Source organism: Pelophylax lessonae, assembly GCF_965119305.1.
Source record: "Pelophylax lessonae genome assembly, chromosome: 2".
In the NCBI taxonomy this organism is placed as follows: Eukaryota; Metazoa; Chordata; class Amphibia; order Anura; family Ranidae; genus Pelophylax; species Pelophylax lessonae.
Window position 1 is genome coordinate 664,303,118 of NC_138769.1, and position 24,343 is coordinate 664,327,460.

General features: G+C 41.8%; 1 protein-coding gene and 1 pseudogene across 2 annotated transcripts in view; one reads left to right on the forward strand and one right to left on the reverse strand.

Moving 5' to 3' along the window:
• LOC309548237 (hydroperoxide isomerase ALOXE3-like) overlaps positions 1 to 12,156 on the forward strand; it is a gene marked incomplete at both ends in the record, with an annotated part of 33,034 nt that extends 20,878 nt beyond the window's left edge. The window contains 5 exons of the mRNA XM_082248189.1: positions 1,241 to 1,410; positions 1,511 to 1,632; positions 2,430 to 2,530; positions 10,682 to 10,852; positions 11,977 to 12,156. Coding sequence (XP_082104315.1) covers positions 1,241 to 1,410; positions 1,511 to 1,632; positions 2,430 to 2,530; positions 10,682 to 10,852; positions 11,977 to 12,156 — 744 coding nt within the window. The remainder of the gene's footprint in view (positions 1 to 1,240; positions 1,411 to 1,510; positions 1,633 to 2,429; positions 2,531 to 10,681; positions 10,853 to 11,976) is intronic.
• Positions 12,157 to 20,328: 8,172 nt separating this feature from the next.
• Positions 20,329 to 23,430, reverse strand: LOC309548238 (annotated as a pseudogene). Its single transcript has 3 exons — positions 23,272 to 23,430; positions 22,868 to 23,074; positions 20,329 to 20,970 (listed from the first exon to the last, which is right to left on the reverse strand). The product of its transcript is annotated as an uncharacterized misc_RNA (transcript).
• Positions 23,431 to 24,343: the final 913 nt, after the last annotated feature.

The window sequence follows — 24,343 nt, forward strand, 5'->3', positions numbered from 1 at the left end:
CTTGAGTCTATTGTAGTGCCCACACAATGTGCCAGATTAATCCCTCGATGTATGAATGGTCAGCTAAATGAACAATGTAAACCCTCCAAAAAATTGAGTAGCTAAACAACCCTTGTTGCTGCTCTAACTTTTAAACCGGTTTGCTTTTATGCCATGTACGGTATTTAGGTTTTGGATTCGTGTTCCTCTTCAAAGGGTCCCAAATGGAAGGGGCAAGGTTCTAGTCAAGTGTCTAGTATGCTGATGGGCTGAACACCCCCCTGTTTGGTTAGCACCAGAACATCTCGAACAGAGAAAGTTCTAGCAAACGCTATTAAAGTCCTCATTTTAAATGTTTATACAAGTTATCGTCCTGTATGGGGACCCAGGTATTGCCCTGGGGGACAGGTATCCATTTTTAAATTGTTTTTACAGGAGCAGTGATTTTAATGCTTAAAATGAAACCAATTTAAAAATTCCTTAAATATTGTGCCTGGTCTGTCCCCTTAATGTGCCTGTAAAGTAGCGCGTTTGTACGATGTATGGATCTTGCTGCAGCAATACTGACACTTCTAAAGGAAAATGTAATTTTAAACTTGCTCTCGACTTTAATGTGTTGTCGGCTCCCGGCAATACAGATGGGTCTGGTATGGATTTTAAGGGAAACTCCACGGCACAATTAAAAAAAATAAAACCCTGGCGTGGTTCTAACTCTGATTTTATCTGGATGAATACACAATTCTAGGTCAAACTTGAGATAAGCAGTGCACAGGGGATCAGGACACCTGGGATCAGAGCACCTTACATGGTATTGCAGCGCATGGGATTAGGGTACCGTACATGAGCCCAGGGCGAATGGCAGGGCATCTCTTTTCATTTGCAGAGCTAGCAGGGAAGTGGCTGTGATGAGAACTCTTCTGCCGTGCCCCTCCCAGCCAGCCCCTTCTCCAATTCTTCCTTCCTGTCCATCCCAGGTGATGTCACATAAAAGCACCCAGGGGGCGGTGGGAAGCAGCAAAGCTACACAAGCAGGGCTACTTGCTTGGGTAAATCACATGCCCTCTGCCAACTCTTACAGCTACACATCAGCTGCCTGTGACTAACGGGTAGATCACAGCAGAACCCTGACTGAGAAACACTGATCTTAATATGTAGTGAATAGTTTATGTCCACCTAATGGTGGCTATCTGTCTTCTTTATCCACAACATGGCACTGCTGTGCTGGGAGACTACTTTTACGCCTCTATCTGTTTCTATCTAGGCTATGGCAGTGGGAAATGGAGGGATCCCAGTACTGATGAAGAAAGCCATGGATGGGGTGACCTATAGTAGCCTTTGTCTCCCTGATGACATTGAAAGCAGAGGAATGGAGTCAATTCCTAATTACTTGTACAGGGATGATGGCATGAAGATCTGGTCAGCTCTGGAGAGGTAGAGGTCACTTCTATTAAAGCTAAAAATGTTGGGGGGGGGGAGGGGGAAATTCCTAAAAGCATCCTTGAATCATTCAATCTGTTTCTGTCCTTTCTAGCTTTGTGTCAAACATTGTAAATTACTTCTATAGCAGTGATGAAATGGTCGGCCAAGACCCTGAACTTCAGGCCTGGGTAGCTGAGATCTTCAAGGAAGGATTCCTGGAACATAAGACTTCGGGTATGTTCCCTGCCCTAATTATTATTATTATTATTATTATTATACAGGATTTATATAGCGCCAACAGTTTGCACAGTGCTTTACAATGTGAGGGAAGACAATACAGTTACAATACAGTTCAAAACAGGAGGAACTAGATGGCCCTGCTCGTTGGAGCTTACAATCTAGAAGATTAGGAGTCAACGTTTTGTTTGCAGGCTAAAACGCAATGCAGAGAAATGCACTTCAGGCGTGTGTGTTTATTATTTATTTATTTTTTTCCACTGGCCTAAAGTATGCAAGGGGGTTGAATGTCCTGCATGGCCAAACTGAGGGCAGTGCCAGAATGATAGCTTGCCCTTTTAGTCTAAAGTACTTGTTAGGGAAAGGCGATATAAAATGGTAAACCTTAACTGAAGGTGCCATCAAAAAAAGCACGTTGCTTACACGTTATCTGTAAAGCCATTCTGACCTATAGGCGTAAGACTGTATCTGACATCTCATGGCTGTAACTTACAGCATAGTGGCATAATTGGCACAGGTCGTACACTGATGGACCTCCTTGGTGTATATCCCACCAGGGACATCATCTGTATGGGGTCTCTGACTAGAGCAGGGACTGACCAGAATGGTGAAAAAAAAACTTTTAAAACCTGTATACTATTTACAGTTCTGCCACTTTCCAAACATGTAAAGTCTGTGTTGTGGGCGGAATGCTGATCACTCCAATTTGTGCATGCGGTTATCTGAAAATGCAAAGTTTTTATGGGGCTTTGGGTACATTGGAAATGCTGTACTAAGATTGTCTCCTGTGACAGAAATCCCATCTTCCTTGGAGTCCATGGGCTCTCTGATCAAGTTCTTGACTATGGTGATTTTTACATGTTCTGCTCAACATGCAGCTGTCAACAGTGGTCAGGTGAGTGGCAAAGTAATTTAATGGCCCAGATTAGCACTACATAAGTCTTCTCTGTTAAGTCACTGGAGGGAAATTGAATAAAATGAACATACAAAATCTGGTGCAGCTCTGCATAAAAACCAGTCAAGTTTCCCTTTTTTAAAAAAAAAAAAAAAAAAAAGCTAGAAGCTGATGTGCTACCATGCACAGCTGCACCAGATTCTGAGTGTGCTAGTATTAGTAAATCCCACCATGTGTTTTTTTTTCTCCGAATTACCACTGCAACTTTTACACATCTTGCATGTATTCCTTAACCGGTTGCCGACCGCCGCACGACTATATACTGCGGCGGTCAGCCCCGGCCAGGCAGAGTGACGTATCGGTACGTCACTCGCCTGTCACTGACTTGCGAGCCTATCGCGGGCGGGCGCGCGCCCGCCGCGGCTCGTTCACAGACAAGTCAGTGCGTGTGACCGGCGGACTCTATGTCCGCCAGTCACACTGCGATCGCTCCTGTGAAGGGAGAAAGACAGAGCGGCTTGTGTAAACAAGCTGCCTGTCAGTTCTCCCTGTGTAAAAGTGAAGATCTGATCGTTCTACTATGTAGAACGGTTGATCTTTGCTTTTACACCAATAGGAATGTCCCTACACAGTTAGAATCACGCCCCTAGGACACACTTAACCCCTCCCTGTCCAATAAAGTTAACCCCTTCCCTGCCAGTGTCATTTTTGCAGTAACAGTGCATATGTATAGCACTGATTACTGCAGTAATGTCACTGGTACCCCCAAAAGTGTCAAAAATGTCAGTCAAGGGTCCGATCTGTCCGCCGCAATGTCGCAGTACCGAAAAAAAAACGCAGATCGCCGCCATTATGCGTTAAAAAAAAAACACCAAAAATGACAATCTTTCCCTTTGTTAGTAAACGCGATAACTTTTGCGCAAACCAATCAAAATACGCTTTTTGTGATTTTTTTTTTTTTTTGTTTTTTTTTTTTTTTACCAAACATAGGTAGCATAAAACAAATTGGCCGAAAAATGTTAAATTTTGATTTTTACTTTTTTTTTGGGGAATTTCATATAAAAAAATTTGAAAAATATTGTTATTTTTGCAAAATTTACGCTCTTTTTTTGTTTATAGCGCGTGATCAAAAATTTGCACAGGTGATCAAATACCACCAAAAGAAAGCTCTGTTTGTGGGAAAAAAAGGACGTCAAATTCGTTTAGGTACAGCGTCGCACGACCGCGCAATTGTCAGTTAAAGTCACGCAGTAAAAAATCGCAAAAAAACCCCTGGTCCTTTAGCAGCCAAATCCTCCGGGGCTTAAGTGGTTAAGCCCCGTACACACGCACAGATTGTTGGCCGTAAATTGTTGGCCAACGTCCGATCTGCTGATTGTTGGCTTGTTAGTATGATGCTTCCATCAACCAACTGCGAATTTTCGGCCGAAAAAAATCTGGTGTGCATGCTATAAAATTTTTGTTGGCCAACAAAGAACGGCCGATTGTTCCTCAGTCAGTACAGATTTCGGCAGACAAAAATCAGATGAGCAAGACTGGGCATGCTCAGAGAAGAAAAAACAGTCCACCAGAACATGACATCACTTCTGAAGTTGGTTTTTGTTGGCCAACAAAAGTCCAGTGCAAGTCTAGAGCACATTTCAACCAACAAACACTGGACAAAAGTTGGCCGATCAGTTGGCCAACAATCTGTGCATGTGTACGGGGCTTTAAACTTGTGTGCCCTCTTCAGATTTTGCCCTTTTGCAGTCATTGGAAAGCAGTCCTGCAGGTGTATGGAAGAAACCACTAAACTTTATTGCAAACCCTAGTTTATGTACATTCGGGGTACAGTAGGGGGGGGGGGGGCATTTATGCAGGACACTTCCATTTGGAAGACAACCTTACACCAGGTGCGTAGTCCATCACTGGAAAACGGATGATACATCATGTTGTCAGGTGCATATACGCTTGACCTACAAGAATGTAAAACCAATTGGGGAATTTCCTCATCACTGGATTTCTAGGCATCTAGTGATCCTACTTTATTAGAAGCCTCCAAAAACCACTGCATTCCATGGAGGACTTTTATCCAATAGAAAAAATTTGTTAACTTTACCAGTCCTACTCTCATTAAGTTTTTTATATGTCTACTTGCTTTTGACTATAGTACCCCTTTAACATATACTGTGTATTCGGAGGGGAGGGAAAACTAGAAAAATGTGTCCCCCCCCCCCCCCCGATTAAACAAGTAGGGTAATGAAACTAGTTCATTATTATTCCTACGGCAGAGTAACTATAAACTGACCAGGTGGTAGTATACCCTGGTGCATATAAAAAAATGGGAGCATTAGGCCTCTCCTTTATGTTGTAAAGTGGGGACAATATCTTATGAATGGTATATGGTGGCACTGCTCTGATTTTCTGCTTAATGGATGCATTCTTGAACTGGTGGACAAGAACATGTCTCTCCTTTCCATTTGGGTGGGTCCTGCTTCATAAAACCCAACTTCAGTTCCAAAAACAAATACTACTGTTCTTTTTTTTTTTTTTTTTTTTCCCTGGCCAAAAACGGCTGTAATTTAAACAAATCCACCTACAGTAATCAAATGGTTACTGAGGATGTCCAAAATCTGTCTGATGGAGGAAATTTAGAATTGTCAGTCTGACTTTTCGACCTCTTAAAAGGTTATCCAACTTTCCAGTCGGCGTAAAACATCAAACCTATGGCTGGATGGCCAATATATGAAGGGTATAAAGGGATTGGTAACGGTGCTAACCTAATAAACAAGCAAAAAATTGGGGGCGCAAACCCTGAACATGTATATCTAAAGCCGGTGCAGCTATGGACCAAGCAACATGTATATTAAAAAAGAATAGCGCAACCATGCAAAAGAAATGACTATTAAATATGGAGACAATCCATAAATAAAAATGGGGGTTTAGTCCCACCATATGGCCATATCGTGCTCAAGCCCACCACTGCGTCAAAGTACCCCATTATCAGTGGGTCCTACACTATCCATAGATCCAGCCTCTCCAACCCTTGGAGACAACACTCCTTGCTGGGATGGATGTGCTAATGCACTACAAAGGACTCCTCCTGTATCTACTTGATGGTGGACTCTGATAGAGTACAGGTGTGTGTGGGGGGTGGGATGCTCAACCACAGAAGTCTGGACCCACCGATAATGGGGTACTTTGACGCAGTGGTGGGCTTGAGCACGATATGACCATATGGTGGAACTAAATCCCCATTTTTATTTATGGATGGTCTCCATATTTGATAGTCATTTCTTTTGCATGGTTGCGCTATTCTTTTTTAATAAACGGTGCTAACCTGTTAAAAAAAAAATGTATTGCACTGGATCCCGTGTGTATTTTGGTGATGAATACAATTTATAAACCAAGTAAAAATAAATTCCAAGTGATCATAAGGTGCAAGTGCCAAATGACAGGATCTATTTTTGGGCTGAGAATGTATGTGCCCAGAAAGTGCTTAGGTGCTAGAAATGTGAAACATTAGTGCTGATTTATTTATTCAAAAGGTGCAATAGTGCGGGTATTTACAAAATATTAAAATATAAAGTGTTGTCCGTAAACATAAAATTAGGACTTTTATCCCTACTGTGCAAAAAGCGATGCTACTAGTGAAAAAATGAAAAGTGGTGGAATCACTGAGGCCATTGCCGAGAAGTGCTATGCCTAAGAAAAGCACTAGGTGTCCCACTCACCCTTTTTCACTCCTGAGCACAGGGTATTGAATACAGGCTGTAATAGTCTCCACAAACACAGCAGGTAAAAACTCAGGGTGCAATCTTTTTGGTGTGCAAACCTCAGGGGGATCTTCTGGGTGCTCAAGACAAAGAGAGCCCCATGGTGTAGTATATACAATTTGAATGAAAAGCAAGTGTAGCAAAACTCAACATTTCAGGCTGATCAATTTCAGTAAGCAATGCAGACGCAGGGCGCTGAGATGCTTCCGCGTTCCACGGCTACCAACTGCAAAAACCGGAAGTGAGGTTGACGTACAAACTCCACCGGAGGATCCCCCTGAGGTTTGCACACCAAAAAGATTGCACCCTGAGTTTTTACCTGCTGTTTGTGGAGACTATTACAGCCTGTATTCAATACCCTGTGCTCAGGAGTGAAAAAGGGTGAGTGGGACACCTAGTGCTTTTCTTAGGCATAGCACTTCTCGGCAATGGCCTCAGTGATTCCACCACTTTTCATTTTTTCACTAGTAGCATCGCTTTTTGCACAGTAGGGATAAAAGTCCTAATTTTATGTTTACGGACAACACTTTATTTTAATATTTTGTAAATACCCACACTATTGCACCTTTGGAATAAATAAATCAGCACTTTATATTTGATGTTTTAACATTTTATTTCTAGCACCTAAGCACTTTCTGGGCACATATACATTCTTAGCCCAAATATAGATCATGTCATTTGGCACTTGCTCTTTATGATCACTTGGAATTTATTCTCACTTGGTTTATAATTGTATTCATCACCACTACACACACGGGAACCAGTGCAATACGCTTTATTTAAACAGGTTAGCGCAGTTGCCAGTGCTGTATCTTGGCCTAGGCCAACAAGGCCTAGGGCGGCACTTTGCAGGGGGGCAGCAAAAAAGCTGCACCCCGCACAAAAAAATAAATAAATAAATAAAGCACTCACTCTGCTACCTGCCAGTATGATAATACCGGCGGGTGAGGACATTCGGACAGACCGTAGGCTGCCAACCACACTTCATACAACTGGCCCGACAGCCCCCAATGCTAATAAGTGTGGCACTGCAGCCTAATACTCTGCCTACCCTCCTCTGCCCCCAGGTATGGCAGGAATCATGTCAATAATATAATTTCATTTCTTTAAACATCCTTGTCCTTGAGCGAGCATATTGAATTGCATCATATACAAATAAGACTTTTAATTGTATATGATGTATTAATATTTTGGACCTGCTTACCTTTATATGTCCTATCGCAATATGTCACTGGGTTAGTAAGATTACTCCTATCTTATGAGATATTTGGACTTGTGTTTGCTCTCACTGATTATTTCACTTATTTGTATAAGGATTATGGACTTCCCTGCCATTGTATTTCACATTGGCACCTATGCACTTCCCTTTCCCCACCTTTTTGTTTGTGTGTGGTTTTCTTTGTGGTGCGTCACTTCACTTTCACCTTTTTCTTCCTGCACGACGAGTAGGGTGTGGGTCCTTGGGCCCAGCCTTGAAAGTCTTGGGAGGGGGCGGATATGGCCTTCTGGCTTAGTTCTCCTCTCATGGGGTCTCCCTTCGGGGGAGCCCCACCTAGTACTTGGGGAGGGCTGTTTCGGCAGTCCCCCTGGAGAACGGGGGTTTGCCTGGTTTGGGCCACAGTTTTTGTGTTCTTCACGTTTGCGTGTGTGCACTTTTTATGCACCGGGTGATAGTCTTGAGTGTGTTCACACACCACGGGCTTAAAAAAAATGGACTTCCTAATCATTATACAAATAAGTGAAATATTCCTATAATTACAATCGGTGACAGCAAACACAAGTCCAAATATCTTAGGCTGCACTAATGGGCACTGATAGGCTGCACTGGTGACCACTGGGGGGTGGGGCTGTACTGATGAGGCTAGACTGATATGCTGCACTGATGAGGTTGCGCTTATGGGCAGTTTATAAGCCAGCACTGGTAAGGCTGCACTGATAAGGCTGAATTTATGGGAACTGATGAGGCTACGCTGATGGGCACTGATACACTGTGGTTGTGGTCTGTGGTTTACAGATGACAGAACTGGTCAGAAACAGGAAGGGGTGTGGCCTTTTACAGGAAGTGGTGGGTCATATTTAAATTAGGGGGTGCACAAGTTTAGTCAGGCCTAGGGCAGCACAAAACCTAAATAAACCACTGGCCGTTGCCAATCCCTTCATACCCTTCATATAATTAAACCCTAATCTTAGAGGTTGGTTGGTGGCAGCTCCATACCTGTACACAATTGTTTTTACACACTCCATAGCGCTGGTCGAATCCATTTGGATGGCCAATATATCATCTGTGGTACGAAGTGATTTACTCCATTCAGACTGCTAATTCTAAGACTAGATTTTTGAACATCCTCATTGCAGTAGAGGAATGGGTTGCATGTTGTCCCATTTACTTTTCTCTCTCTCCCCCCCCCCCCCCCCCCCCACAATTTATTTTCTATGATGGGAATATTTCAATTTCTTCGAATTTCTGTATTGTATTGTACTGTACTTTATGACTTCTGGATTAATGTGGGAATATTTCCATTTCTTTGCATATTAATCCACAAATCATAAACTACAGTATAATACAGAAATTCAATGTGCCTTTTTGGTGTCTGATCAAGATATGTGCTGCTTTTTTCCTGTATATGCTTGTTTTTAAAAGCAAGCCCCTTCTCCAATTCTTCCTTCTGTCCATCCCAGGTGATGTCATAAAAGCACCCAGGAGGGCGTGGTGGGGAGCAGCAAAGCTACACAAGCAGGGCTACTTGCTTGTCTAGCTGTGAGTTGGCAGAGGGCATGTAATGTAAAAAAACAGTAGTATTTGTTTTTGGAACTGAAGTTGGGTTTTATGAAGCAGGACCCACCCAAATGGAAAGGAGAGACATGTTCTTGTCCACCAGTTCAAGAATGCTTCCATTAAGCAGAAAATCAGAGCAGTGCCACCATATACTATTCATAAGATACTGTCCCCACTTTACATCAACTTAAAGGAGAGGCCTAATGCTCCCGTTTTTAAAAGCAAAAATGATCATCAAAACCTGCCACCGTTGCTGACATGACCAACCTCACGTTTCAACAGGCAGTGCACCACAGCACTTTTGGTATTGGGCCTTTTTGTGTCTGCTTCTGTGCCTGATTGTCACTTGTATTAGGAACAAGGAGTGGGTAAGCATGCATTGTAGATCTGTTGACCTAGCTAATTGAAGCAAACAGAGAACCCACTGTGTTACATGCTGCCCTACCCACAATGACAAAAATGAGGGGGATGGTGGAGTAGTAAGGTGAGGCTTTAGAAGGTACTGAATGGAGTAACTGACATGGCCACTATTGCATTGAATTTAAAGCTGCTGCTTTGGTAACTGATCAATTCTGGCTGTGATCTTCATTCTAACATCTATTGTCTATTTGGACCAAGTGGCAGTAAAATGAATTTTGTGGTAAATGGGGAGGAGTAAAGAGCCCAGAGGCTCTCTGCCTGCAGAATCCTCAGCAGCAATTCTGGCTGTCTTTTCTATAGACAATCCAGCTTATGTAAAAACCTGAATAGCCAGTCATAAATCAGGCTTGCATGTGGAAGCTTTTTGTTCGGATTTGGCTTCATTTACAGTATGAGACATTCCCTTAAGTCTAATAATGGTTCCCTTATCACAAGGGTGTATCATGAAATGAGTGGGCCCTAGGCATTTGTGGAAAAAAAATGCAATGAGTGTAGCATGTAGCGGCAAAATGTGGGAGTGGCTTAAACCCATTAAATATTGGGTGTGGCTTACAGGGGGTGTGGTAAGTCTGAGATGACTTGCACAGTGTGGAGTGTACGGCAAACAGTAGTGTGTGGCTGTTGGTAATAAGAATGACTTGTGCTATACTATTGAATAAGTAGGTGCCACAATACATTGAATTTTAAGGTGCGCGGCCAATGCACATGGTGGTGGAGCACTCGGATTGAACACTGGATTGCACAAAATTTTTAATCGCTTGCTTTGGAATATTACAGCACCTTAAGCACTTTTTTTTATCATTGGTGTGGTTCACACAGCACTGGATTTTGGAGACCCTGCCCATTGGGACTATTATGAACTGATGATCATTGTGTTTTTTTTATTTATTTTTTTTTATTGCAAGTTTCATTTATGATTTACTGTTGGCGGTAGCCTCAGCTGCACAGCAGCTCCTAACAGCAGGGTAGCAGGAATTTGAGGAGCACTGCCTTGGTTTATATACAGCTATGGCATGCCTGCTAGCATTCCTACATTGGTTTTTTAAAACACCATAATTAACAATTTTTAAAATAACATTCATTTAAAGCATAGCCTCAACCTATACATACTTTGTGTAATACATTATGGACTTTTTTTTTATATGGTTTTCACAATCTTTCGGTCTTGCACTTTCTGGGTTGGATATGTCTCCTGTGCAGTTCGACTTCTATTCTTGGATGCCCAATGGACCCACCTCCATGAAGAGTCCACCACCCACCGCTAAAGGAGTCAGTACAATGCAGGAGCTTCTAAAAGCATTGCCAGATGCTAATACTACAGCTACTGGCATGGCTGCAGTGTGGCTCCTGAGCAAGGAGCCCCTGGATAGGGTGAGTGCCAAGAACTGGCGGGAGCATTGTACGTATGTGCTGCATATGAAATGTTTAAAGTGAGAGAGCCTTCTGTGCATGCAATTTCTGCAAATTGTTAGTAATTTTTTGTTCTAATTAAGTTAGAGTATAGCTAGTAGTCGCATTCAATTGCACTTGCCATGTAATGTTGCAGTTTTGCTGTTTATCCAAGTTGCTTCATCAGTTCAGCATTATAGGGAAACGTTCATTTTGGATAGAGCAAGGGAGGGGTATAATTTGTCATCTGTTCCATTGTGGAGATTTTCCTGTCACACAGCCAAATGGGAAGTAAGGGGAAATCCCCGCAAATAAGGGAGTTCATTGGGGACCCCTAGGTCACAAGAACTAGTGTCCCCATTGGAAGATTTCCCTTCTATTTTCTGGGTGGCAATCCAAAATTTGGCATTTTCCTTACTTTCAGTGAATTTCCTTAACCTCCTCCTGACCACCCCACATATATATTTCCTGTGGGGCGGCGGCTCCTATGCGCAGAATCGCGTCATGGTACGCGATTCTGCACTTCCTGGTCTGGGGTGCACATGTGTGCTGCCAGCAACCCACTCCTGCTGTGATTGGACACAGCGGAAGCCAATCACTAGAAGTCACTAATAAAAAAAATTCCATAAATGTATACAGTTTTGTAGACTCTAGGTTTTGCACAAACCAATCAATATACTTATAGGGATTTTTTTTCCCCAAAATTATGTAGCGGCATACAGAGTTGCCTGAATTATTTTTTTTTGGGATAGGTTTTATAGCTGAAAGTAAAAATATTGAGGTTTTTGTTTTTCAAAATTGCACGGCCGCACAATTAGAGGAACGCAGCACTAGATCACAAAAAATGGCCTGGTCATGAAGGGAGGCAAACCTTCTGGAGCTGAAGTGGTTAAAGGAGGCACAGACCACAAACACTGACAAGTGTTCTAATCGCTCTCCACTCTATTCAAACCTTTCAAAAAAAAAAAAACGAACTGTCGGATGCTACTGAGGTAAAACTTTACCAAAGAACAAGTACAGTTGAATGTGACTGAAGTACTAGCAATATGGTGCTTTAATACTGTTCTGTTGAGAAATTTGAGGTTAGCAATACAATACATACACAGAAGTGCCTAGGAAACTACCCTAATGTACGTTTTACAGAGAAGACCCCACAGCATTTAATTAAGGAATTCCAGGATAAAATGGCTAAAATCTCTAAATCCATCCAAGATAGGAACAAAGCCATGCGTCTACCCTATCTCTACCTGGACCCAACTTGTATAGAAAACAGTGTCTCAGTCTAACACAGCTGGACCTGCTGGATGACGGTCTCTTCTCAATCCATCCTTAGTGGTTGTCACTACACATGAATGTTTTACAGGATTAGGAGACCTTGTCTCGGGAAGATTACCCTGTATGAGTAATAAAAGATTTCTCAGTGCATGTCTTGTCTGGAGTGATTTTGTCCTTCTACATTTTCCTACAGTAGGCCAATTATGAGGAGTAATTGTAGGATTCATGCAACTATCGGGAACTATCTTAAAATGGTTCTAAAAGGCCGATTTTTTTTTTTTGTTTTTTTTTTTTTTTTTTTTTTTTTTTTTACCTCAATACATTCTCTGCATTAAGGTAATCTTACGCAAGCAGATCACCCCCCAGTCCCCCCCTTATACTTAAGCCTGATCTTAATCCAGTGATGTGCACGAGAGCATCTCTCGACTCTCTCCTTTTTGGCACAAACACAGCAGTGGGAGCCATTGGTAAACAGCCAGTTAAGAAGGGGCAAGGTATGGACACACAGTAGGGCTCCAGAGTGAGCATGTTCAAGTGGCCCATAGCAAGATGCTTGATATGGGGGCATTCAGTGCAGAGGAGGAGCTGGGAGCGCTGGTGGGGGATCATAGAGGCGAATCAGGGCTGCTCTGTGCAAAACCACTGCATAGAGTAGGGAAGTGTAACATATGTTTGAATTAAAATGGAGCATTTGTAATCCCTTTAAGAGCTTGTACTAACATGTAGGGATGAGCTGATCAGACAGAAAATTTCCTGTTCGTACAAACCTTTTTAAAGTATGTATGTAGTTGCATACATCCTACAGATGGCCTACTTCACAGGTAGGTTTTGGGCACCCAAAGCAGGTTATTTAACCCCTTCTTGCAGACAGTAGGCATTTGTGGCCTCCCTGGACTGGGATTTTTTTCCGTGGGGCTGCATATATGCATACCTTTGGCTTGGGGGCTCTCGGAGCCCTGGTCTCAAACTTATTGTTACCTGGGGGTCACCTGATCAATGTGATATCCAATCATTGTTTTCAGTCACTGAGCCCACCCCTGGGTATACCTTCCCCTTAATTGAGAGGCTGTGTAAAGAAGAAAGTTAAAAAAAAAACAGATCAAGGTTGGTTCTAGGTCAGTGCCAGGGTGGTCAAGGTTGGGGTCAGTATATTTTTGGTAGGGTTTTTGTTTTGTGTGTTTTTTTTATTATAGGTGTTAGTGTGTTTAGGTAGAATGTAATAAAAAACAGAATGTGCACCACTACTTCTAGGCCCTATACGGGTACAATCCACTAGTATTCACATAATGTGGTATTGCTGCGATTTTGTTAGGAGCAGGAACAATTTATTTTGGGTTATTTGGTAAGTTTTGGCAAGAAATGTATATGGCAAAATTTCAACATTTTGGGTCATTTTTCCTTTGACAATATCAAACTCTGGAGTTTATCCATTAACAAAAGAGCCTTATTTTTGTCTTGGGAGGGGAAGAAGAGTAGAAGTAGAATTCACCTGGATATACAATGTAGGTGTAATGCATGTCAAAGTTGAGAAATTGTTAGGATTTGTTACCCACGGTCACTAGGGGATTAAATGAATTGGCCATTTTTAACGTTCAACCTGAGTACTCCCTGTTTATCACCACCCTCTGGACTCGCTCCTGGAGCCAGCTTTCAATCCAGGTACTCATCCTATGGTCCATAACTATGTACCTTTTTTGTACAGTAAGCATTTGTGGGAACTGTATCAATTGCCTTTGCAGAGTCCAGATACACCACATCCACTGGCCTTTTATGTAGATGGCAATTCACTACTTCAAAGAAGGTTAATAGATTGGTCTGGCAAGAATGATTGTTCATGAATCCATGCTGATTACTACTAATACCATTTTTGCAGTCTTGTATATAGTCCCTTTTCATCCCCTCCAATATCTTGCAGACTAATGTTAGGCTAACGGCTTATAGTTTCTATCTCAGCCCTTTTTTAATATTGGTACATTGGCTCCCCCCATCAGCTGGCACCATTCCCGTCAGACTATCCATAAAAATTAGGAACAATGGTCTGGCTATCACCTGGCTGAGTTCTTTAAGAGCCCTCGGGTGTGTAAGCCTTCTGGTCCTGGAGACTTATTTATGCAAGTTTTTCAAGTATAGTTCTGTCTTCTTTAACCATGAGGGCGCTTCCTATGATTTATAACGTTACCAGCTGGGTTAGTGTAGCCCCCAGTTCTTTTGTGAAGACTGAGGAGAAAAATTTTAGTTAGCACCTTGTCCTGGAAATGAATGGGGTTTGGTGCATAGAAAATCACTGTGTGCTGAAAACTGCGTTCTTCTGAGAAGTGCACTTGCGGATATTATGTGCCAAGCGCTATTAATCCCTTGTACTGAAAAGTATAATGTACAGCTCTTTTTATAAAGAAATCCTAGCGTGCTTGGCGATAAAGAGACAGGTACATGCTGTATCATGGTCTATGTCCATAGGAGCAGTCCTCCTTTGAACAATGGGCTTTATTTATAGGTCCACAAAAGAACAGACAGTAAGGGCCTAATTCAGTATAAGTTTGGAGTAGAGCTACTCACTTCTCCAGAAATATCTCCAGCCTAAACTCATTAGCATCCTAATTAGGTAAATGGCTGGAGTTAAACCTTCAACTAGGTGCTTTAGTGAATTCGGAGTTGGAGTTAACTTAGGCTGAATTCGAGTTTGGAGTTAACCAAAATCCCTTTGTGTTTTTCATAAAAGGAAATTTTGTCTATTCTGAATCACTATTACACAGCAATGTCATCCATTATGGTTTATTGTAATTTTAAGGTGTATAGTTTTGTATCTTATGTGTTTTAACCTTTAGATTTACTAATAGCAGACTACACAGCTGTCTAATTAGCTATCTTCATTCTTCATCTGAAACTTTCAGGCATATCTGATTGTATTCAGCACTTTGGTGTAGTGGGCTGAGCTCACAGCCAAAGATTGCTATCATGAGTTCAATGCCCAACCATAACACACTGTGTGCTCACAGTTGTGTCATAATTTTTTTTTTTTTTGGCCACATAGTAATACATTGGCTACATCACCTAAAATTGCATGTCAATGGCCATGTATATTCAAGAAACAGACATGCATATGTGCAGGATGCAATTATGCATTTGCCAAGTTTCAGTATTTAGTTACAGCTAAGTTTCAGTATTTATTTACAGCTGTCTAAAATGTAAGGAGGTGATGGCAGACTTGGGATTTGAACTCATGCTCTCAGGGTTTATAGCCAGGAACACTTACAGCTAAACCATTGAGCTGAGCATGATTACCCCTGGGATATTTAGTCCCATGTTTCAATAGTTAACCACTTCCTTACAGGGCAGTTACACCCCCTTCCTACCCAGGCCAATTTTCAGCTTTTTATGCTGTTGCATTTTGAATAATTGCGCGGTCATGCAACCCTGTACCGAACACAAATGTATGACATTATTTTCACACAAATATTGCTTTCTTTTGGTGGTATTTGATCACTGAAATGTTTTTTTTATTGGCAAAAAGACCTAAATGTTTGACCCCTAAAGTGTTTTTGTTTATGTAATAAAATTTGGTAAATCTGTTTTTTGTTGCACTGGTGAGCATTGATGAGGCTGTGCTGGCAGGCACTGATGAGACACTAATATGCAGCACTGATGGACACTGATAGGTGGCACTGATATGCAGCATTAATGGGCATTGATAGGTGGCACTGGTGGGCAGCACTCATGAGGAGGGCACTAACAGGTTCCCTGAGCACTGATTGGCATCAATGGTGGCATGGGTGGGCATCCCTGGTGGCTCTAGTGGCATCCCCCAAGGGTCTGCACTAGTAATCAATGCTCTGATTACAAGCACAGACCCCCCACACCTCCCCCCCCCCTCCCCATACACCCTTCGCTGGAGTAAAGGGAGAAACCCTACCCATGTTCATACTGTACTGCCATAGCACACAAAAAATACAAGAAATGGATTACATTCAATAGACACAAAAGATATCTGAATTACATCCAGACAAATATGAAGAAAAGAAAACAAAAAACAGGAGCTGTGTACAAATGAATAGGCTTTATTGAACATGTATAAAACATCAGTAATCACTCAAGCAGTCATGTGAAATGTCCCCCCCCCCCCCCAATCAAGTAAATTGTATTCAAATTACAGTGCAAAGATACAACATATGATGGATAGATAGAGCTTACAATATCCAAAAGTCAAGCAAAATAAGTTGTAGACACCTTAGTATTAAGCATAAAACATACCCAACATACTTTTATGTTTATTGTTTGCATGAGCCTGCCTTTCCATTTAAATACCATCAAATCGGTAGAACATACAGCTACACAGAGGCGTGAAAATAAAAAAAAACTCATGTATAGAGTACATAAAGACACACTTTGCAAAAACCTATACAAAACATTTAGAGCATGAAAAGTATTCATCCAACAAAATACACTTACTGCAATATGGGTCATTAGGCATGCCAGCAAACCCCCCTAAAGCAAATTCGGACATAGACATGTGGCCCTTTCAGAAGCCAATTGAGCTGCTCTTAATCATCCATTTATATAACCTTGGTTAAACTACACCCACCCAGTATAGGAAACGTCCAGCAAAGTAATTAATTGGGTCTGTTGGGTCCTAAACCAAAATCACCAGTTCCCTAATGAATGAGTGTTTGGCTGGCCATCCATGATCCAAGTTTCTTACAAGTCGACACACATAAGAAATGCTTTCAATAATCTCAGCATGAGCACAAATTGGCTTTTTTTTTTATTTAGACTAAGGCTGGCCATACACTATACAATTTTCTTGTTAATCTTTCCTTTAGATTTACCAAAACCATGTAATATGAGGTCAAGCCTAAATACTTTCAATTTGTATGCAATCAGGCAGGCCCTTGCACTACATAGTTTAAGGTAAATCTAAAGGTAATTGAATAAGAAAATTGTATAGTGTATGGCCAGCCTAAGGCTGGCCATACATGATGCAATTTTCTTACAATTTTCTGTCCAATTTTCTTGAAATTTACCTTCAAGTATGTAGTACAAAGGCCTGCCTAATTAGATACAAGTGAATGTGTTTTTTTAGCTTTGACCTCACATTATGCTTGGGCTTCTGGGTTATGCCCCAGGGACTATTAATCACACACACAAAAAGTTCTTAAAAATTGTCATTTTTGATAGAGAGCCAATTATTGAAAAAAAAAAAAAAGAGATTTAGTGTCGGGGGGGGGGGGGGGGTCTAAAAAGCGTACCTGTGAATTTTCAGCTCTGTAGCATGTCCAGAACCAGAAAAGAAAAGATTGTTTGTATTATGTCACTTATAGAACAGGGATATGGCTTCACTATTTTCACACCTATATATATGTAAGTGTAAAAATACATACAAGTATGTGTGTATATATATATATATATATCACTATACACAAGTTCAGATGTTTTGCCTGCCTCCAAAAACCCCCCAAAAATGCCTGCAACAACACACCTGGGCGTTTTTTTTTGGCACTAGCGGTTTTTGGGCATTTTTTTGGGTTCTTTGGAGGCAGGCAAAACATCTGAACTTCTGTATAGGGGTATATATGTACACACACCCTTATTTGTATTTTACACTTACACATATATAGGTGTTATAGCAGCGGAGCCATATGCGTGTTAATTATTTAATTAGCGCAAGTATAGTGTTCTGCTCCTTTCACACCTATATATGTGCAGGTGTATATATACCCCCTATACACATGTTCAGATGTCATGCCTGACTCCAAACATGTCCTCAAAAAATCCCTATCAACGCCTGCAGCCAAAAAGCAAGTATCTGGTGAGAAGCCATATTAGTGCACTGAATGTGACTTAAGAGAAACTATCTTTTCTCTATAGCGGTCACCCTGCCATAGCAGTCAGTGTCAGTTCACCCTACACTACATTACGGTCACCCTGGCACTTAACACTTTCCATACAGAAACAAATTTTTTGCATCTAACTAAAGTGTAAAAGATCACTCTAACTACACTAGATATCCCTTTCCTCACACTAATAAATGCTAAATGACACTTTTGAAGCAAATTTAACAGAACTGCTGCCACTCTCTTCCATGTCCCTGTATTACAATGCTAGGAATTTGCCAGGGTATCTTATATACTGGGGGGCGTATTCACTAATGATTGGTCTAGGGACCCCCTAGTCACTCCAATCACATTCCTAGCATTCTCCTGCCCCCTCATTTGGCTTTTACTAATGGTTCTGGTCCAATCACGGGCTTGTAAAGCCCATTTCCTGTCCCATTGCATTTTGGTCGGTTCTGGTTGCCGAATTCCGAACTTTTTCAGCAAAAAGTTCTAAATTCGGCTGAACCTCGAACAGCCAATGTTCGGGTCGGACCGTTCGATCATCCCTAGTGCTAACCCATATATTATTGTTACTTTCTATATCTAACCAACCCAAAAATATATTAATTTCACACATATACAATGTTTCATTTTTGGGGAGAAGCCATATTAGTGTTGCTTTTCATATATATATATATATATACACATAGGCAAATCAATAAATAAAACATTATTTTTTGGGCATATATATATATATATATATATATATATAAAAAATGTATGTGTGTGTGTGTGTATATATATATATATATAGATATATATCTAGACATAAATATATATGTGCAAGAAAAAAAAAGATATGTGCATTCCACCACAAATTTGAGGCGGTATTTGCCGCAAATTCATTATAACTCCCACTAACATTCTCAAAAATGTTATTTTCAGCCTAATTTTTGGTTTGGAGCATGCTCACATGCGCTATCTGCCAGAAATTGACTCTGGAGCTATTTTTGCATTTTACACTTTTATTAATATCTTTTTTTCTACTTTCACACAGTTTATAAGCAGTTTAGCTCAAAATCATATAACACATCTTTCCCACACATTTTTTATTTTTTTTCCTGCCATATTTTGTGATTTTGAAAAAATTAGTCCACCTTTTAGCTGGACTGTTTTTAAGTCCAGTCCTGACGTTATTTGATCTTAATGAATTTGACACTGCTCATAACGTTTCGGATGGTGTTATAGTGAATTGCATTTGCACCTAAAAATAGTCAAAATGGAGGTAAAATAGAACAAAATCAGCGTTGGAGGTACAATGAATTAGGCCCTAAGTGACTATACCACATCAGCCAATCAGTTCCAGATGTACAGTCACATGATGTAAGTTACTCACATAGAATCAAGCAATGACACACTTGTATACATTCAAATATATAACAGGAAGAGGAAGTACAGACGTGAATAAACAGAACAGTGTGCATGGCTTATTGCCTAACCCTACACAATGAAACCAGCATGTAGAACTGTGAACATTGCCCCAATCAAACCCGTGCATGGACTTCCTCCATTATTACTGGTGTGAATCCCCTTTAGCAGGTGTGAATCCCCTTTAGCAAAGAGTCAGAGAACCAGTCCTAATAGCAGTGTACTACTGTTTCCATAGATGAGGCTAGCTGCAGGGAAAGAGCCATGTTTCCACTAGGGTGATCAAGCATAGTAGAAAGACATGAGATTGTATCCCTTCATAAAGACAGATATTCATTCCGCACCGCAATACACATCTCTACCACCAAACAGACCTGCGCACGGAGTGTTCACCAGCAGAGATGTCTATGTAAAGCGAATGAGTCTGCACATCTAGGGGAAGGTTTTCACTGCAAATAGTATTTTTCCTTAATGCACCAATTTGCCAAATTATGCTCTATAGATTGTATTGCAAGCCAACCGACAACAGGAGCCATAATGACAATCTAAATAAAATACTTGCTAAAAAATGTCCACACTAATCCTAATAAAATTTCCACAACAGCCCCTCCTCTGTCAAATGCTCCCATGTGTCTCTTGATCATCTTCCAAATAAACAGACCAGCTTGTCTCACACATAAAACAATCCATTTTCAAAAAGTAAAAAATAAAGATAACCGAATCAGTGTTGAAATGTAGACCCAAAAGAAAACTAATGTTGACACGTAGGTTCCGTTCTTTGGGAGGCGACTTCGAGGAAAGACAAGAGGTGATGGGACGTGTTGATCGTCGGTCGGGCTGGAATCCTTGGCATCTGATGCAGGGGTAGGGTTTCGGGGGTGTCTCAGCGATAAGGATGTGGTCATCTGCTCGGGCTTGGTTGATTCGGTTGACCAGACAACAGGATCATTTCACCATGGCATATAGGAGGAATAGTAGCTAACTACACAAGTATATATACTCCTATTTCCTTTAGCCAGGATCCAATGGAGAACAAAGTCCCTGAAACCTCCCAAAGCCTTAAAAGGATTCCAACCCTTGCTAGCTATAGCTCTGCCTTGCACTCAAGTAACCTTATCACTGGTGTCTGTCATCTAGGTACAACAGTCTTCTCCTATGAATTCACAAAAAAAAACCTTGAATGCTAAGAGATAATCTAGTGCCATTTTCTCCTGCAGTACTAAAGATTTTATTTGTCTCTGCTCTTGAGTAATTTTCCTTACAGCTTCAATGGTTTCATTAAACATCTCATCCACAATCGATGAGAAATTATTCAACCATTTCATCAGCTCGATCCCCCACCCAGTGCAAGCCGGGAGCAATGCTTATCCCGGATCGTGAGAAGAAAATAGTTCTCTGCGAGTCCTGCCTTGCAACCTTGCCCTTCTTCGCAATAGCAGATCCCCATGATCAGCGGCAATGTATGGTGCGGGTACAAGCTTCACTAAAGCGCACAAACCTTTCGCATTAGGGGGCACTACCTTTATAAGCCTCAGAACCACACAAAAAGTAATAGGGACCTGTCAACACTGTACATGAAAAATTTTCCTGACGGATACGTGCACAAAGCAGTAACATAATAGACTGATGGATTGCTCCCTTAGTCTGTACGTCACAATTGTCCTTCCAGCATATATAATCCGGTCTGTTGGTGTCATTAAAAAGACCCAGAGTTTCATTGGCGAGATTGACTGTTCTACCTGTCCCATCCTATAAATCTATTTCCGGTGCTAAAGTTAGAGCACATTTCTGAATTACCTAATTGTCCCGATACCCAAATTGGATTGGCCAGCAAAGAGCAAGAGTCCAGGCTAACATTAAAACCATAACTGATGTTACCTTCTAGGAATGTGTCATTAAATTCTATGGACAAGTATCTCCTGGTTGTCTTTATGCCAATACGAACGTCTGCCATTGCTGGGGTGTAATAGCTAGGTGGGGGTTTGGAGCACACCCAGCAATTAGTCCGTTTTGCCGCCTTAGGCAGCTGAAGGTGCATTTTAAACAAGGGTTGGGATGCTGTTCATCATTACCCTTGCTAAAATACACTAAGCTAAAAATATAAATAAAAACAATACTCCTCATTATCATTCTTGGACGTAGTTGAGCAGCTTTTTGCAGTGGCTGGCGTGGATCCAGTTAAGCTTCAAAGAAGTCGGCGTTGTTAGCTGAACCCGGTATGGCTCGAAATACCTCAGCTCCAATCCCTTCCTTTGATGTTTCCTCACAATGCCCCAGTCACCTGGTTGAACAGAATGTCCACTGGTTATAGTGTCAGGGTCCAAGAGAGACTCCCGAACCCTGTGATGGAAACCCTGGAGCTCCTCCCGCCGGGACTGTACCCACCCCGTCAGCTGAGAATGTAGAAATGACAGCTGCTGAGGAAAGCACAAACCAGACTCTGGTTGACTCCCAAACAAAACCTTATAGGGTGATAACCCATAGGGCTGTCTAGGGGCATTCCTGATAGGGTAAAGAGCAACGGGAAGAAATTTGGACCATGGCTTTACAAAAGTTCTATTCAGCCATTCAACTTTACCGCTTCTTTGAGGATGAATCGCTGGATGATATGAAGAGCCTTGCATATCTCTGAAGTGAGATCCGCGATCCGACTCGATAATTCCAGGCAGCCCCCAGCGACAAACTATGTCAGACAGGATCTTTTTTGCGGTGGTAGCAGCATTGGCACTGTGAACAGGCCAAACCTCTGGCCTCGCAGAAAACATATCCACACAGACCAAGACATGCTCGTACATTCCACTCTTCGGCAAAGTGATATAATCTATCTGAATGCGCTGAAAGGGATAGTCCAGTTTGGGTGAGTGCCTTCTCTGTGCTGTTACCGTTTTCAGCTGCGATAGTGAAGCCAGGGGCAATCCAATGCTCTTCCACCTCTGCACACATAACCATCCTTGACTGATGTCCAGGGTAATGAGCCGAGTGAGCCATCATTTGAAAAAGTGATCTGGGTAAACACCATTTTCCATCAAGACCCCAGATGTCGTATGGACCCTGTGTAGCCCCCCAAGGCCGTCCATCTCTTCTTTTCCTGAATTTCCACTTTGGACTGCAGTTTAGCGTCACGTTATGGCTAGCATCAGCATCTCTGCCACAGGGCTCAGAGCACCTTCCTTAGCAGCTCTATCTGCCAAGGCATTTCATTGGGTTCCATAGTCTTCTCAATAGTATGAGCCTTTACCTTCAGAATGGCTATCCCGTGTCGCAAGTAGAAGTCAATGAACAGTCTGTCTTTAAACTCCGGACCGGCTTCCCCAAACAAGTCAAGGACCCTGTTACCCTCCAGAGAGGACCACAATTATGTGCCACCCCAAAAAGCGTATCTCGAATCTGTATATATATATATATATATATATATATATATATATATATATATATATATATATATATATATCTATATATTGATCCTCTGATCTTTATGGCTTACCATCTGGGGTGTAGTACCTGGGCTGGAACCAATGACAAAGTGTCTGGAATGGGGGTCTCCTTCACCGGACTGACAGCTACTGATTCCCACTCCATCAAAGAAAGGCAATCGTGTTGTTTCTCGTGTCCTTCTAAAGTTGGAAATTGATGAGAGATCGATATGTAAAGTTTTGAAAATTCTTATTTTCCGCACCACCTTCTCTTCCTCCTTAACAGGGAGAAAAGATGCAGGGTTCATAAATAGTGCATCGTTTAAGAGTGAGGTTAGTGGGTGTTAGCAGGGCTACTTCGTACCTAGTCAATCTAGCAGCACAGAGGTGTCTTGTTATGACCTAAATAAAAATCTCCAGCACCGAATGGGAAGTGATAGAGTGTCAACGGGGAGTCAAAAACTATGTCACCTACCTTCTGTAACATTACAGTGCAGGTGTCCACAGCTCGTACACATCCCGGTGAGCCTCGGATGAAAAAGGGGAGGTCATAGTTGGGCAGACCTAAAGAAGGGGCTTTGGAGAGTTCCTGGGTCAAATCCTGTAGGATTGACCAGTTGTCATCAGACAACATTGAAAAGTTGTTTGTGATGTTATTTCGTAAAGGGGTCCTGGTTTGGATGGTATGTTAGGGATCCAGTCTCTGCAGTAATTGACAAGTCTGAGAATGGCTCTCAGTTGTCGGTGTTACATGGGCTCTGGAGGCTCTCTTCAATGTCTGTATTCTCTGAGAGGTTCGATGTTGGGTACCCTGAGAAATGCAATGACCAAAGAAAACAACCTTCTCCTTGCAAAACTGGAGAGGTTCAGTCATTCGCAAAGACACTGTCTGGCCCGTGAGACCTACAGTGGGAGTTGTCTCCCCTGGAAAAGGAACCTTGCCTCTAAGATCTTGGGATCTTAGAACAGTTTTGGCTGCATCAATGTCAATGAGGCAAGGGAGGGGATATTTTAACTCCTCTAGAAATAGATTGATGTGGGCTGACATTGATTTACCAACGCTCTATGATGTGTCATAGTCCTTTCTGACCATACCTACCTTTTGGAGTTTCCGGATCCTTTGGAATAAATTGCCACTTACCCCGCGGACCAGCCGGGTTGGTCGGACAATTATGCCTGATATGCCCTGACTTTCCACATCCATAGCAGACCTGTTAAAATACCTCATAGTTTGCCACAGAAGGAGAGGGTTCAGGTGTTATGACAGGCTGTTGAGAGATAGAGATAGTGTGAGGTGGGAGGGTGTTAACGGTATCACGGTCTGTACTGTGAGCTGAAAAAAAATGGGGATTAAAGTGCAGAGACAATAGAGTCAATAACAGGCTGTGAATCAGGAGAGACAGTGACAGGTTCAGTGTCAGCGGATTTGGCTCATCTCTGTAAAGTTAGCCCAGAAAGAGCTTCCTCCACTTCCCTCACCGGATCGCTGGACTCGGCTATCTCATCAGGCCATGTGTAAATAATGTGGTTCTACTGGACTGAAACCG